At 52.8% G+C, this 13,191-nt stretch overlaps 1 protein-coding gene across 2 annotated transcripts in view; it reads left to right on the top strand.

Moving 5' to 3' along the window:
* Positions 1–13,191, top strand: part of FRMD4A (FERM domain containing 4A) — a 215,167-nt gene that overhangs the window by 139,154 nt on the left and 62,822 nt on the right. For both annotated transcript variants that reach the window (XM_030323364.1, XM_032593827.1), the window contains exon 12: positions 11,725–11,801. In XM_030323364.1, coding sequence (XP_030179224.1) covers positions 11,725–11,801 — 77 coding nt within the window. The remainder of the gene's footprint in view (positions 1–11,724; positions 11,802–13,191) is intronic.

Raw genomic sequence — 13,191 nt, 5'->3', positions numbered from 1 at the left:
TGCTGAATGTTCCTGTTTGGGCCTTTTATTAGGAGGGCAAAGAGCCAAAGGGGCTGTGGATGCCCGTCTCTCCAGGCCTCTTGTCCGCCTGGAAACCAAAACCCAGCCCTTCGCGGTGATAGGCATTAGGGGCCCCAGCTGAGAGAATTGCCCCTACGTGCGTGCACACATGTAGATCTTTAAGTACAGCCTTGACTTTATGCTTGCAGCTGTGGGGTGTGAAAACCCATAAAAAAAACAGATCACTGACCAGATTTTTCACCAGCCCGCTCCGGGAAAGACTACAGGTCACCCAGCAGCGGAGGAGAACATTCTCCCGGAGATGCCTCCACCCAGAGCTGTCGGGCAAGGGGAGATCAGGTATCATCCCTAGAGGCCAACACAGCAGATCCGAGGGGAGGGGCCTGGTCAGAGGACCTTCCAACGGGTGAGGGATGCTTTATAGGGTGAAGGAACACCACTAGGGGGGTGTGTTGAGGGGGCTTTTATCCTGGATGCCTGGCTCCTTTCAAGCAGTGGCTCCTTTCAAGTAGTTAGTTGTAACTAAAGAGCGTCTTGTGATTCACGGTTAACCCAGGCGAAGATTTGCCAGTCAGGAGCACGGGCGAACCCCCGGGGAGCTCTCGGTGGCTGCCCATCTCTTCCCCCAAGCCCCGGGCACCCTCAGCCTGCTTTCGGTCTCTGGATTTACCTCTTCCAGACATTTCATGTGAGTAGAATCCTAGAATCTGTGTTCTTGGAGTCTGGCTTCATCCACTTAGAAGGTTGGCCAAGGCCATGCCTGTTGTCGCCTGAATCGGGACTTTGTTCCTCTTTGGCTGAAGACTATCCCATTGTCTTCTGAGGCTTCCTTCAACATTTCCTGCATTCATTTAGCAAACCCCCACCCGCAAGTGGTGCCTGTGGGTCTTCGCATCTGCTCTATTCCCTCATAAGGCGTATGGCTTTGCCCCCAGTTTCCTCCTGAAAAGACTCAGCTGTCCCTTCAGCGATGCTTTCCCCAACCACCTTATCGACGGTGGCAACCCATGTCCTATCTTCTGTTTGTCCTTGGAACCTGTTTTCCTTTGACTTCCTAACTGCATGGTTTTCTTAGGTAGTTGCCTGCCTGCCCCCCGCCCCACAAAAATGTATGGATTCTCTTATATACCTACGTACCTAGATCTGCTGCTTAGCACAGTGCCTGACACACAGTAGATACCCCATAAGTAGCTGCGACGTGAATAAAAACAGCTGAATATTAGCTTGTGTGGCACCACCAGTTGTGAGGCTGTCTCTACGTGGACGTGTGCAGTGGCCACAAGGATAAGTACGTCGCTCCTGTAAGGAAGGGTTTGAGCGTTCCGATGAGAGTGAGCCCTTTATAATAAGCAAGGGGAAGGGAGGCAGGAGGCCCCGGCGCTTTTCACAGCGCAGGTTTGTTGTTGGGAAGATGAAAAGCATAAAAAGTTCTTTCCATCTGGACCGTCCCTTGATTTATTTATTTTTATTTTTATTTTTATTTTTATTTTTGTCTCTTGGACCAAAAAGAGTCACAAAGCTAACAGTCACTGGACATCAGGAGTGCCGTCGCTGGGGTGCTGCGGGCCGTGGTACAGCACTGGCTGGTCTGGACACCTTTTCTTTCTCCGAAGCAGGAAGCGTTAGGCTGGGAAACCCTGCTTGTCGGCTCCAGTCACCGTGTTTTTGTCTTGGGAAACCTACCAGGTGGTTTGTGCTGAGCCAGGCACACATGAGGGAGCTCGGGGAGATTTTGTCTTTGTGAACGAGCATGATTCTAAGGGGAAACCCAGGTTAACCTCACCTTCCTGAAACTGTGAGCCTGTGGAACACCCAATGCCGGCCCAGCCAGAAAGAACCGCGTGGCGAGGCCCTCACCCCCGGCTCCCTGGGCCTCCGTGTGAGCCCTGCCTCGCGTGAAGCCTCCCGAAGAGCCTGAAGCCAGCTGAGGCCCTTTGTAGGCAGAAGGAGCTGTGGGAGTCCCTCCAGGTCTGGAGAATTCCAGCTTGGGACCATAGACTCCCCCCCCACCCCCAACCCCGTTCCCTGTGGGATAGAGTTTAGTTCAGACCATGGCTGCCAGAAGGCTGTGGCTCTTGGGCTGGCCCTCACTACCACTTCCCTGTTGCCATATCCCTTGCAGCTGAGAGATTTACTCATTAACCCCCGCCGGGGTTCTTCACGATGTGGACGTTGACTGAATTTTGTGCGGTGGGTAAGCATTCAGATACCAGCTCCCATCATTGATCACCTGTGTGACTTCAAGAAAGTGACTTAACCTCTCTGAACTTTGCTGCCATAATGCCTACTTCCTAAGCTCTTTTCTCAGCAGATCATTGTTGAGTGCCTAGTACCCCCCCTGGGAATTGCTGTAGGTGCCAGGAAAGTAACTTCAGGAGGCTCCTAGTCTGGTAGGGAGGACCTTTAAGCGGGAAAAAAAAAAAACAGTTGAAGTACAGGATGGTCATTGCCTTGGCAGAAGTACGTATGTGGATGTCCGGGGGAACTAGCCCAGGCTGGGGGTGGGGAGAGCTCTGGGAAGAAAGCCTGGATTACAGCAGGCTGCTGAGTCCAAGTATGGGTTTCCTCCTCTCCCCACCCTCACTCCCCCAAATTTACAGTTGTCCAAACTGACCTGTCCAATCAAGGAAGAGGGTAGAAAAGCAGAGTTGTAAATAGGACCAGTCCTTCTGGAAACATCCTCTCTTCCCCCTTCTTTCTGGGAAGGAACTGTGTGGCGCGGAAACAAAACCTCTCCAGCAGGAAGATCCAGAGGGAGAGGTCCCCAAAGTCCAGCGGGGCCCCAGCTGCAGGGATGGCCGCCCAGGGGAGGGGCCGGACCCCCCAGCAGACAGTCTGAAGTGGGGCAGTCCCGGCCTCCCCACCTCTGCTGGCTGCCGTCCCCCCTGCAAGGGCAGCCAGCAAGACCGCAAGTATTCTCTGCTGCAGCCTGGCTTGAAAAGCAGGCTGCCGGCCCCCTGGTCCGGTGCCCGTCGGCCGCAGCTCTAAGACCCTTCGAGCCGGGAGCGCCCGGAGCTCACACCTGAGGTCCTAGCAGCAGGGGCCGGCCTCTCCCATGGCACCCACAGAAAGCACAGGAGACCTTGCTCCCAGGGGACCGGCCAGTTCTTGAGGCACTAGGTGTTTAAAAGTCTACACAAGCTGCTCTTAGGTAATTATTCCCAAGGAACCCTTGCTGCCTTACTAATCTCTTTTGTTTTTTTTTTACGGTAGAGGATTGTCCTGTTAGGTTTTTTTGTTTTGTTTTAAGCTTGATTAAACCAGGTTTTAGCGAGGAGTCTGTACCTGTTTTTCTATGGAGAGCTGCTTGGGGCGCCTGGGTGGCGCAGTCGGTTAAGCGTCCGACTTCAGCCAGGTCACGATCTCGCGGTCCGTGAGTTCGAGCCCCGCGTCGGGCTCTGGGCTGATGGCTCAGAGCCTGGAGCCTGCTTCCGATTCTGTGTCTCCCTCTCTCTCTGCCCCTCCCCCGTTCATGCTCTGTCTCTCTCTGTCCCAAAAATAAATAAACGTTGAAAAAAAAAAAAAAATCTATGGAGAGCTGCTTGCCAACCTGTTCACCATCCTGTCCTCGTCTTCCTCGGAGTCGGATGGCCTCCACCAGGAAACGAGGTGTTACGGTGATGCTGTGCCCCTGGACAGGGCCACCGGCCATAAAGGATGGATAACTGCCACCCTTCCCCTCCCCCACCCCCAAAATGAAAAATACAGGTTTTCCCCCAAAGTCTGCTCTCCAAGGTAATCCAAACAAAAACCCTTCACAGCGGTCCAAAGAGGGAAATCCTTGCCATTCCGGGTGAAAACGGCCCATCCTAATTTTCCCTCCAGATGTGCCAAATGTCTCCAATTGGTTCCCTCTGTGAAGCATCCCATGGACGTAAGTCATGGCAGGTGTGAGGAGCCTTGAAGGTTGTTTCACTTTTTTTGAGTTTTCATTTTAATTGCAGGTAGCACAATGGAGTATTAGTTTCGGGTATGCAGTATGGCAATTCAGCACTTCGACAGATCACCCTGGGCTCACTGGGACAGATGTGCTCCTGAATCTCCACCTCCTATTTAATCCAGCCTCCCATCCGACCCCCACCCTCAGCCTTGAAGGTTTCTGTAAAGGAAAGCCTGGAGCCCGCAAGGTCGAGCTGCACAAAACTGGACCGCAGTGTTCACTACTTTAAAAAAAGAAAAAGAAAAAGGCAAAGCTAGACCCAGATAGCTGGCCTGGCCAGCTTCTCCATTCAGGACTAACCTTTGTGCATTCCCCAGAGGCACTCTGAGGAGGGAGGAGCTTACCTCAGGAGGTCAAGGACAAGGGAAAGACCCTTTCAGCTTCTCTTTAAAGTTCCTACATTTGCCATACTTTGTGGTAAGAGCTTTCTGTAAGAAAGACCAAAGTCCCCGCAAGAAAAATAGAGATGCCCTCCAGGGAGAACAATAAAAGGAAATGAAGTCCAGTGGGGGTGGGGGGAGGGAGGGAGGGAGTAAAAGTGGCCTGTTTCTCTGGGCCTGTGAAGTACTTCTTGACCCTCTATCTCTTTTGCCCAAGTGATGATTCTGAAGCCAAAGGAAGCTAAGAGGTTTCTGATGGGTTAAAGAGAGGTCATCCATTAAAGGGTCAAGGCCTGGTGCTCTGAGCATCTGTCGCTGAATTAACCAAATCAATTTAGAGCTTGTGTAGTCTGACAGCAAGGAGTAGGCAGCCAGCCGGAGCAACATCTTGATTCCATTAGGTCTGGCTGCTGAGAAAAATTAGCCATTGTTTTCCTTGCTGGGTATGTGGCCCTTTGGGGAGAAGATAGATGCCAGGGAGCCCTCCTTCGGTGCAGGTAACAAAGGACGTACTCCTCTTCACTTGGTAAGCTGATTATCTGTGAACGTGGCTTGCCTATTTTGGGGGTCTGATTTGCTTCCCAGCATAGCCCATTCAGTGTAATACTGAGTGGTATTATAGTAGGATGCTTTCTTCCCAGGGTTAATGCTGGGAGATGAGAGATTGTAGCAGGTGAACGGTCAACGCTGACTCTGGTCAGAATTGCAGTGGACCTGGGTGGGAATTGGCTGGTTAATAATTGGAGCCAAGGAGCCCTGAGGGAACAGCCAACATCAACTGAAATGCAATGAACAAGAGCCCAGGTTAGGCTTACGCTTGCATTGGGGAAAATCCAAGTAAGAGAAAACATTGTTAAGAATGCCCATGGTACCATAGTAGCCATATTTTTTGAAAAACTACGTAACCTGTACTTGGGGCTAATAGGTGCCCTGGTGTGTAAATGGTGGAGGGGAGAGAACATCATGATAGCTGCTATTTTTTGAGTGCCATGTGCTGGGCACCATTTTAAGCACTTTGTATCTACTAATACAATAGCTCTATGGGGAAGAAAAAAAAAAGAGCTTGTTAGTCATAGTATTTGAAAGATGAGAAAACTAAGACCCAAAGAAATTACATTGGCGGAATGTGCAACCAGTAAGGGGTGGACCGTGCGGCTTTGAAAACCATTCTTTTAATCAGTATTATTCTGGGGGCGCCTGGGTGGCGCAGTCGGTTAGGCGTCCGACTTCAGCCAGGTCACGATCTCGCGGTCTGTGAGTTCGAGCCCCGCGTCGGGCTCTGGGCTGATGGCTCAGAGCCTGGAGCCTGTTTCCGATGCTGTGTCTCCCTCTCTCTGCCCCTCCCCCGTTCATGCTCTGTCTCTCTCTGTCCCAAAAATAAATAAACGTTGAAAAAAAAAAAAATTTAATCAGTATTATTCTGGACGGTCTCCTAGAAGTAGGAAGTGTTTAAGACCAGCAATTATATTTTTAAACTCCAACAAGGGGCAGGATGACTGACACTCCTTGGATTTCCAGTGCTGGCCTTCAACACATGCCTAAGGATGTAGGAATGCCCCTGCGTGCGCATACACGCCTCCTTTTACGGAAAAGGAGCCTAAGATGCAGGGGGGTATATAGAGTCAAGATGATCAGCGAGGCCTCTTGACTTCCAAGCCAGAGCCCCCGCCCCTAAAAGTGATGAACCGAAACAAAGTCGACCCCACTGTTGGAAAGATTGGAAAGGGGGTAGGGATTAGACGTGACCCACAGCCCCAGGGACTTGCTTCTTTCTTCTTTAAGCATCAAGTAAACTATATTGAATGCTTATGCAACTGCTGGTAGAAAAAAAATAAATCCTGGCATATGGTGTCAACCCACGAAGTTGGGAGTGACAGCCCTGTTTCTAGAAGGTGAACACTGCAGAAATGAAACAAGGAAGTGAGTTTTCTAATTCGTATGTTTCACTCTGAGCTTGGAGATTATTCCTGGCTATGAGTCTAATTCTTTTTATAAGAGCACTCTTTGCTGGTGTTTGGAAAGCATACAGGATCTTGAGGTTGCCAGGGGCCTTAAAGAAGCAGTCCTTCCCTTACCCATTGGCTTTGCAACAATTTGTTCTCGCTCATCGTCAGGCCTTCGTGCTAGGTTAGAAAGACCCTAGGACAGCCCAGTCACGGGATGGGTCCCAACATCAGTTACTTATTTAACCTCTGCCAATTCCCTAATCTCTCTCCACGGGGTTTGCTCTGTCTGTGGAAGCAGGAGCCTGGACCAGATGGCTGCTGGAATTCTGTATATTACCCACCCCCCGCCCCCCAGAAGCAGCAGGAAGTTACTCAGAGGTCATGATGAGGCTTGGTGACTCAGCCTCAGGGACAGGAGGAAGATAGGCTCCCTGAAGTCCTCGTCAAGAATCAGAGCCACTAAAGCGAGCTTCCTGTTCGGCCTTTATTTCCGCGTCATTCCAAGAGCTTGCCCACCACCCCGTGTGCTGTTCCGGCACTCAGTGAACACGTGTCCCCACTGTACCTTCCCCCACTCACAAGGAACATGGCATGGGGGCGGACATTAGCCCTTTTCTACCTTGACCTTCAGCGATACACAGGATGTGGGAATCCCTCAGACCAGCTAATAGGATCCAGCTACCCAGGTCGGCTCATTAAGTGTGTATAGTGCAACCTCTTGCTCAAACACAGTTATTTATTAGCCACTCGTGTTTGCTCTCCGTTAATGTTTCCCATCTCCTGTTTCCCCCATTACAATAGCGAGGTCCAGAAAGTAGACGTGGAGGACCCATGGTCACTTGGGAATCCCATGTCTGGCTCAAAATCGGCCAGTCCACATGTAGTACCAGCCACGTTTCCCCACCGTGGTGATAGATCCTGTCTCCGACCACTTCCGGACCGTTTTTCTAAGTTCTGGTTTTCAGGACAAGCCCTGTTATTGATGCTGTTCTTTTTTTTTGGGGGGGGGGGGCAGAGAGAGACAGAGCATGAGCATGAACGGGGGAGGGGCAGAGGGAGAGGGAGACACAGAATCGGAAACAGGCTCCAGGCTCTGAGCCATCAGCCCAGAGCCCGACGCGGGGCTCGAACTCACGGACCGCGAGATCGTGACCTGGCTGAAGTCGGACGCTCAACCGACTGCGCCACCCAGGCGCCCCTATTGATGCTGTTCTTAATCATGCTTCTTGTCGTTGGTTAGTCCTTACTTGGAAGCCTCAAAGCACTGAGGCATCGCTGTACAGAAAACCAGAAGAATCCAGGTCTCTAAGAGGAGAAAGAAGTAATACTTGTTATCGTTTACAGCAGAAAGGGAACGAAAAGCCATTGTGTAGAACTAGAAAGATTTGGTTTTGTACTTTCTCCTTACAGTGACGTCGCTGCTCATTTGTAAAAATAATTCTCATAAAGTTAACCAGCCATTAGTGAGTAAAAGCTCTTCCCGCTAATTGGTGGGTCCGTGTGGAAAGGAGCACAGAGTAATGGGCCAGGTGCCCTTGACTCGGGTTTCTGGTTCCCTCACTGACTTGCTGTGTGGCCTGAGGCAGTTCCCCTAATTTCTCTGGGCCTCCCTTTCCCCAAGAAGTAAGTTTCGGGCTCATTCTTCTTGGGGAATGCTAAAAGATCAAAGAAGGCATGTTTGTAGAACTTGAAAGATGCCCAGATGAGGTACCTTAGAGAGGCCTTGATTTAATATGTATTAATTTATAAATCCTTTGATTATTGATAAACCAGCATGCTAGCTTTTAATTAGCTGCGTGGGCCTAATTGGCCGTAGAAGTCCTGCAAAACCCTAAGGGAACTAGCCAAGCCGTAATGATCGTCCCATGTGTGTGACGCGTCTTTATGTGGATTTGCAAAGCACATCGACAGCTGTCACTGGTAGCTGGGTTAAGATGGCTGCACCAAGCCAGAGAGGCTCTCCTGAAGTGACACTGACGATCTGGGGCTGCCTCCAAAACCAGCACATCGGAGTCCGGTGCACCCTGTTGACAAAGAGGAGGCAAGGTTGAGCATCTTCTATCTGCTTGCTGCTGGTACTCGGGGAGCCTTAGCGTAGAGGGTTTAGCAGGCTGGCCTCGAAGCTGCGGGGCACAGGGGCCTGGGGCCAGAAACGCCCAGCCCTCCCCGAAGGGACGGTGCATTTACAGCAAGCCATGTAGGCCCTAGTGGCCAGCATCTGCCTGAATGCACAGGGGAGACGTTTAGCTGCCCTCATACCCTGGCGCCCCACCCTTCCCATGTGCCGTGCATGAGACGAAAAAGTCCGGGCTCGTCTTCCCACACGAGTACCTCCTTTTCGGTTCCCGGGACCCTGCTAGTGTCCCAGTGCGATTCGGTCCTAAAAAAAAAAAAGGTGCATTCATTCAACTCCCTCTCACCCTCCCTTCCCAGAGTTTCATTTGCAAACACACTCTCTGCTTAGAGCCGACCTGAGGGAAAACTTCTGCTCTGCCCCCTGTTAGGAGATGTCTACAAGTGTCCAGCATCCTAGAGAGATGCTGGGGCCAGGCTACCAGGGTCAGTGCCAGGAGCAGGGGGACAGAGGGACCCCATCCAAGCCCGGAGGGTTACGTTTGGGCCAGTTGGCAACATGGACAGAGGCAAGGCCCTCCGCAACAGCAGTGTCTGGAAGCCTCTCTGGGGAGGCTCTGTTTGCCTTCTGCTTCTCAAGGAGTGGGAGTGAGGAGGGAACCAGAGCCTCCAAGCATCGGCTCTGGGGTTTACCACCCAGTGGAAAGGGGCTTCAACTGAAAGGGCTGGGTAGGGTGTTCAAAAGCACCAAGTTTGCTTTCTTTTCTCTTGACCAAGAGGAGAAAGCCCCTGGAGGTCTGCCCGTCCGATGCACGGTGGGCACGTTGCCTCCAAGGGCTGTCCAGGACAGAGCCTGTGGCCCGAGCACCAGCCAGGACTCAAGACTGGGACCAGCGATACAATCTGCAGGGCCCCTTGATCAAAATCTAGTGAGACTGAGCAGAACGTCACATCAAGCACAGGGCCCTTCTGCGCGCGTATCACGCACGCACGAAGCCAGCCGTGGCCAAGGTGGGTGCAGTGCAGGGGTCGGGGTCCCCCTTAGCGACCGCCCTGTCATCCGCCCCAGTTTTCAGAGGAGAGGGATGAGAGAAGGGGACGGGGGAGAATTCTGTACACTTCCTCAAAGATTTCCAGCATGTGAATAACCACATTTTATTTCCTGACGCCCCCGTGTCAGCTCTGGAGTTAGGAAATTTAAGAAAAAAATTATCTTGGTTATTCTCTGTTACTTGCCAGGAGTCGGGAGAAGTAAGAGCACTGAGGGAATCTCACTAAGGTCTAAGTTCTCGGAGCACTTTGTGCCCACACCGTGCCAAGGATCTGTTGTCTCTACCTTAGAGGGGGATTATGGCCATTTTACAGACGGGGAAACTGAGGCTAAAGGAAATGCTGTCATTTGCGTAGGGTCAGACGGCTTGGACGTAGGGGCCCCCCCGTATGCATACAGATGCACTCAGACCCCAGGCGTGTATGCCTGGCCACTTTGTCCTGTGTACTAGCTCCAGATCAGGAGGTCCGTGTCCGGGATCTGTGAGTTCTGGTGCTTTTGAATCCTCTGGCTAAGCTCAGGCGGTATGTCTATAAATGTCGAACAACGGGAAGGCAGGGGGAGGGTGGGCAGAGCGGAACTTCAGGTGTTTCGCCGAGCTTGTTAGCAGAGCATCCAATAGCAGAGCGAGACTCAGATCTGTGACTTGAATAGTGGGCTCTACTCGGGTGCCTTTTCCTCTGTGACCTCACGCAAAGCCGTCTGAGCCAAGGTAGGGCTCTGGGTCACTTGCTTTCCTTGAAATGTCTCTCTACTCGCTTGAACTGACACTAAAGGAAAAAGAAGTACGGTTCTCCTTGGGCTTCAGAGTGAAATGTCCTTTGAGCTGTGGACCAAAGAGTAGTAAGAGGAGAGGCCCTCCTCCCTATTGTGCACACAAAATAATGGTACAGTTCGGCAGTGCAGGTCGTGGAGAGAAAAGAATGCGGCCATTCTAGAAACCTTTTTTTTTTTTTTTTTTTTTCCCAGCCCAGTCTGACAAAGGGGTGGAGTCCTTTGGCCAAGCCCTGACTAGCTGGCATGTCTGGGTCTGGGGAGGCAGGGCTGAGGGAGCACTGGGAAATTGCTGTCACATTTTTAAGGAGGAGAAAATGTGAGCAGGTCAGGGAGCATCAGGAGCCCCTGCTCAGACTCAGAGGACGCTAGGTGGAGGGTGAGACCCTAAAAAACCTGGGCCTCCATGCACTGGGCAAAGGGACGACCCCAGGGAGGAATCAGCCACTCCCAGGATTCCTGATCTACCCTTCTGTGGGCAAAATCCACTCAACTTCTAAATGTATAGAAGCAGCTGCAGTAGAGGCATCGAATGTAAGCATCAATAACGTAAATATAAATGCGTGTGCGCGTAACTTTAACCTCTTGTGACACGGTCCACCGTTCACTTTTTCTCCTGATGAAAGGAACGCCTTCCAGAACAGTGCTGCCCTAATTACTCCCAGACCCTGTAGTCCGCTGCTTAGTTAACAGGGCCCCCTCCTCTCCGGTGGAAGGAGTCGGAGTCGTGCCCGCCAGGGCCTGAGGGCAGCGGCGGCGCTCTCTCCCTCCCACTTTTCAAAACTGCCCTAACTGTACTTGGCCTCTCCCTTGGCCGTGGCCGTGGGGACTCTGGAGTTTCTTTGTGCCGCGCGAAGAAGCAGGGGCTTGACAGGCTCTTCTCCTTATCTCGAGTCGAGTCACCTACCCCTGAAATAAGGTTCCAAGCGGCCCCCGCCCTTCGCAGAGAAGCTTCCCGGAGCCGACTCACCAGGGCGAGTCCGAGCTCTTACACATTAGTGGGCAGGAAGTGGAGTCCCGATGGGAGGCTGGGAATTTGACCGCCTTCCCATTTCAGCACTGGAGGGAGAGGGCTCAGCTCGGCGCCGCGCGCAGATGGCCCCCGCTCCCCTGTGAGAGCTCCCCTGCTCTCCCTCCGCAGCCCGCCCTCCCAGCGCTCGCGCTCGGCCCCCCTCCCCGTGGAGGGAAAAGTCTGCGGCGCCGGAAGGGTCGTGGATCCCGCAACAAAGGGCAAAGCAGAGGGGAACAACTTGAAAAGAACTTGTTTTGTTCCTGTTGAGAAACCTGCAGGAAAATCCACACCCACGTTAACCGCTTTTGAATTTGGAGAGCAGCCTCTGTGTGTGTGTGTGTGTGTGTGTGCGCGCGCGCGCGCGCGCGCGTGTGCGGGGGTGTGTAGCAAGAGACGGAGGAGGTGCAAACTGTGTGGTCTCAGCGTTGATAAGGAAGCTGCCAGCTGTAGAAGTTCAGCAAAGCGAGGACTACCGCCCGCCCGGAGCCAACCGCTTCTGAACGTAAACCGCATTGTTTTCTGTCCAGATCTTCCAATGGAGGCAGTTGGAAAACCTGTATTTCAGAGAAAAGAAGTTTTCCGTGGAAGTTCATGACCCCCGCAGGTAAGCTAGAAGAGTCCTTTCCTCCCGGGAGCGCGTGGTCCACCCGGCGTGTTATTGACCTGACGATTTTTGTGCTGTCATTGTTCATTTGGGGGAGGGGGGAGGGGACGGTTGACCGCGGGGAGTATCGTCACAGCTGACAGCGAAGCTTTGTTTTGTGCTCAACGTGTTGAGGGATGCGGTGGATTCGAGTGTGCGTTGGGTGTGCGTGCGCACGCGTGAGAGAAATTGGCAGTTGGGTGGTCGTGGCACCTGGCTGCACGTGTGCGGTGTGCATACGTGCGGAGTTGTCCCTGCTCGTGCCGGGGAGTTTTAGGGAAGGTGGGTGACACTCGGTAACACGCACCACATTACACGGGGCAGTGGGCTTGGTCCTTCTAGAGAGGTCTTGCCGAAGGAAGAGGGGATGGATGGCTCGTTCAGAGCTTCTGAGAGTGTTTCTGGGAAGATAGCACCAAAAGGGACTTGAACCCAAGGGAGCTGTGTTAATTCACTCCACGAGCTGTGGTTTCAGGGTGTCAGTGTGGTGGGTGGATGTGAAAGAAACACAGTTCTGTTTCTCCCCACCCCACGTTGTGTCCCAGGGAGCACCAGTGGAGAAAAATCAGTGCTCTCAAAGTCAGATGCCAAACAATAGGGTCCCCGTTTGGAATGCAGCAAGCCCCTGCGTGGAAGGTTCTCGGGCAGCACGTACCGGCCGCTCTTCCTCTCTTTGTCTGCTGGCAGCGCTGGACTTCGAGGCAGCCCAGAATTCCCCCAAAACAGGCCTGACACCCAAGGATAAATTGCTTTTAATAGGTCCCAAGATGGGTTTACAAGAAGGGGTCTCCAGGAAGACGGTGGAAAGGTCAGACTCTGTAAAGGTGCAAACTGGGCTTTTGGGCACCAGCGATAGCTACCCCAGCCTTGGCCAGCCGAAGAGGGTTGGCCCCGGCTCCACTCGCACATGGCTTCTGAGCACCCAAAACAGGCCACTTTGCGCCCAGACAGTTCTCAGAAGGAGACGCTGCCACCCCCCCCCACACACACACCCAAGTCAGAGGGCTGAGCTTGTGCTGTGTCTCAGCCCCTGCCACCAGCGATAACCCAGCAGGGGGAACATGCCTCTCCGCCCCACCGTGTAATCTGCCTGAAGCAGCCACTCCCTCGGAGGGAAGCAGCTCAGCCCATGCCCCCACCTTCTCCACAAGACCAGCAGATGGAGAACATCTTAGCCAGTCTGCACAGTCAGGTGATGCGAAGTGTCCCCTGGACCCTGCCTCTGCCGAGCAGGCCACGTGGGGGAGGGACAGATGCTGAGAACAGGCCTCCCCCCAAGAAGGAACTCGCTGCTGCTTTTCCGGGTGAACTGTATCAGACCAGTCTTAGGTTCTCTCCCCCCCTCACCCTT

Source organism: Lynx canadensis, chromosome B4, assembly GCF_007474595.2.
Source record: "Lynx canadensis isolate LIC74 chromosome B4, mLynCan4.pri.v2, whole genome shotgun sequence".
Classification (NCBI taxonomy): Eukaryota; Metazoa; Chordata; class Mammalia; order Carnivora; family Felidae; genus Lynx; species Lynx canadensis.
The sequence above is the reverse complement of the archived record's forward strand: the minus strand, read 5'-3'. Positions and strand labels throughout refer to the sequence as shown.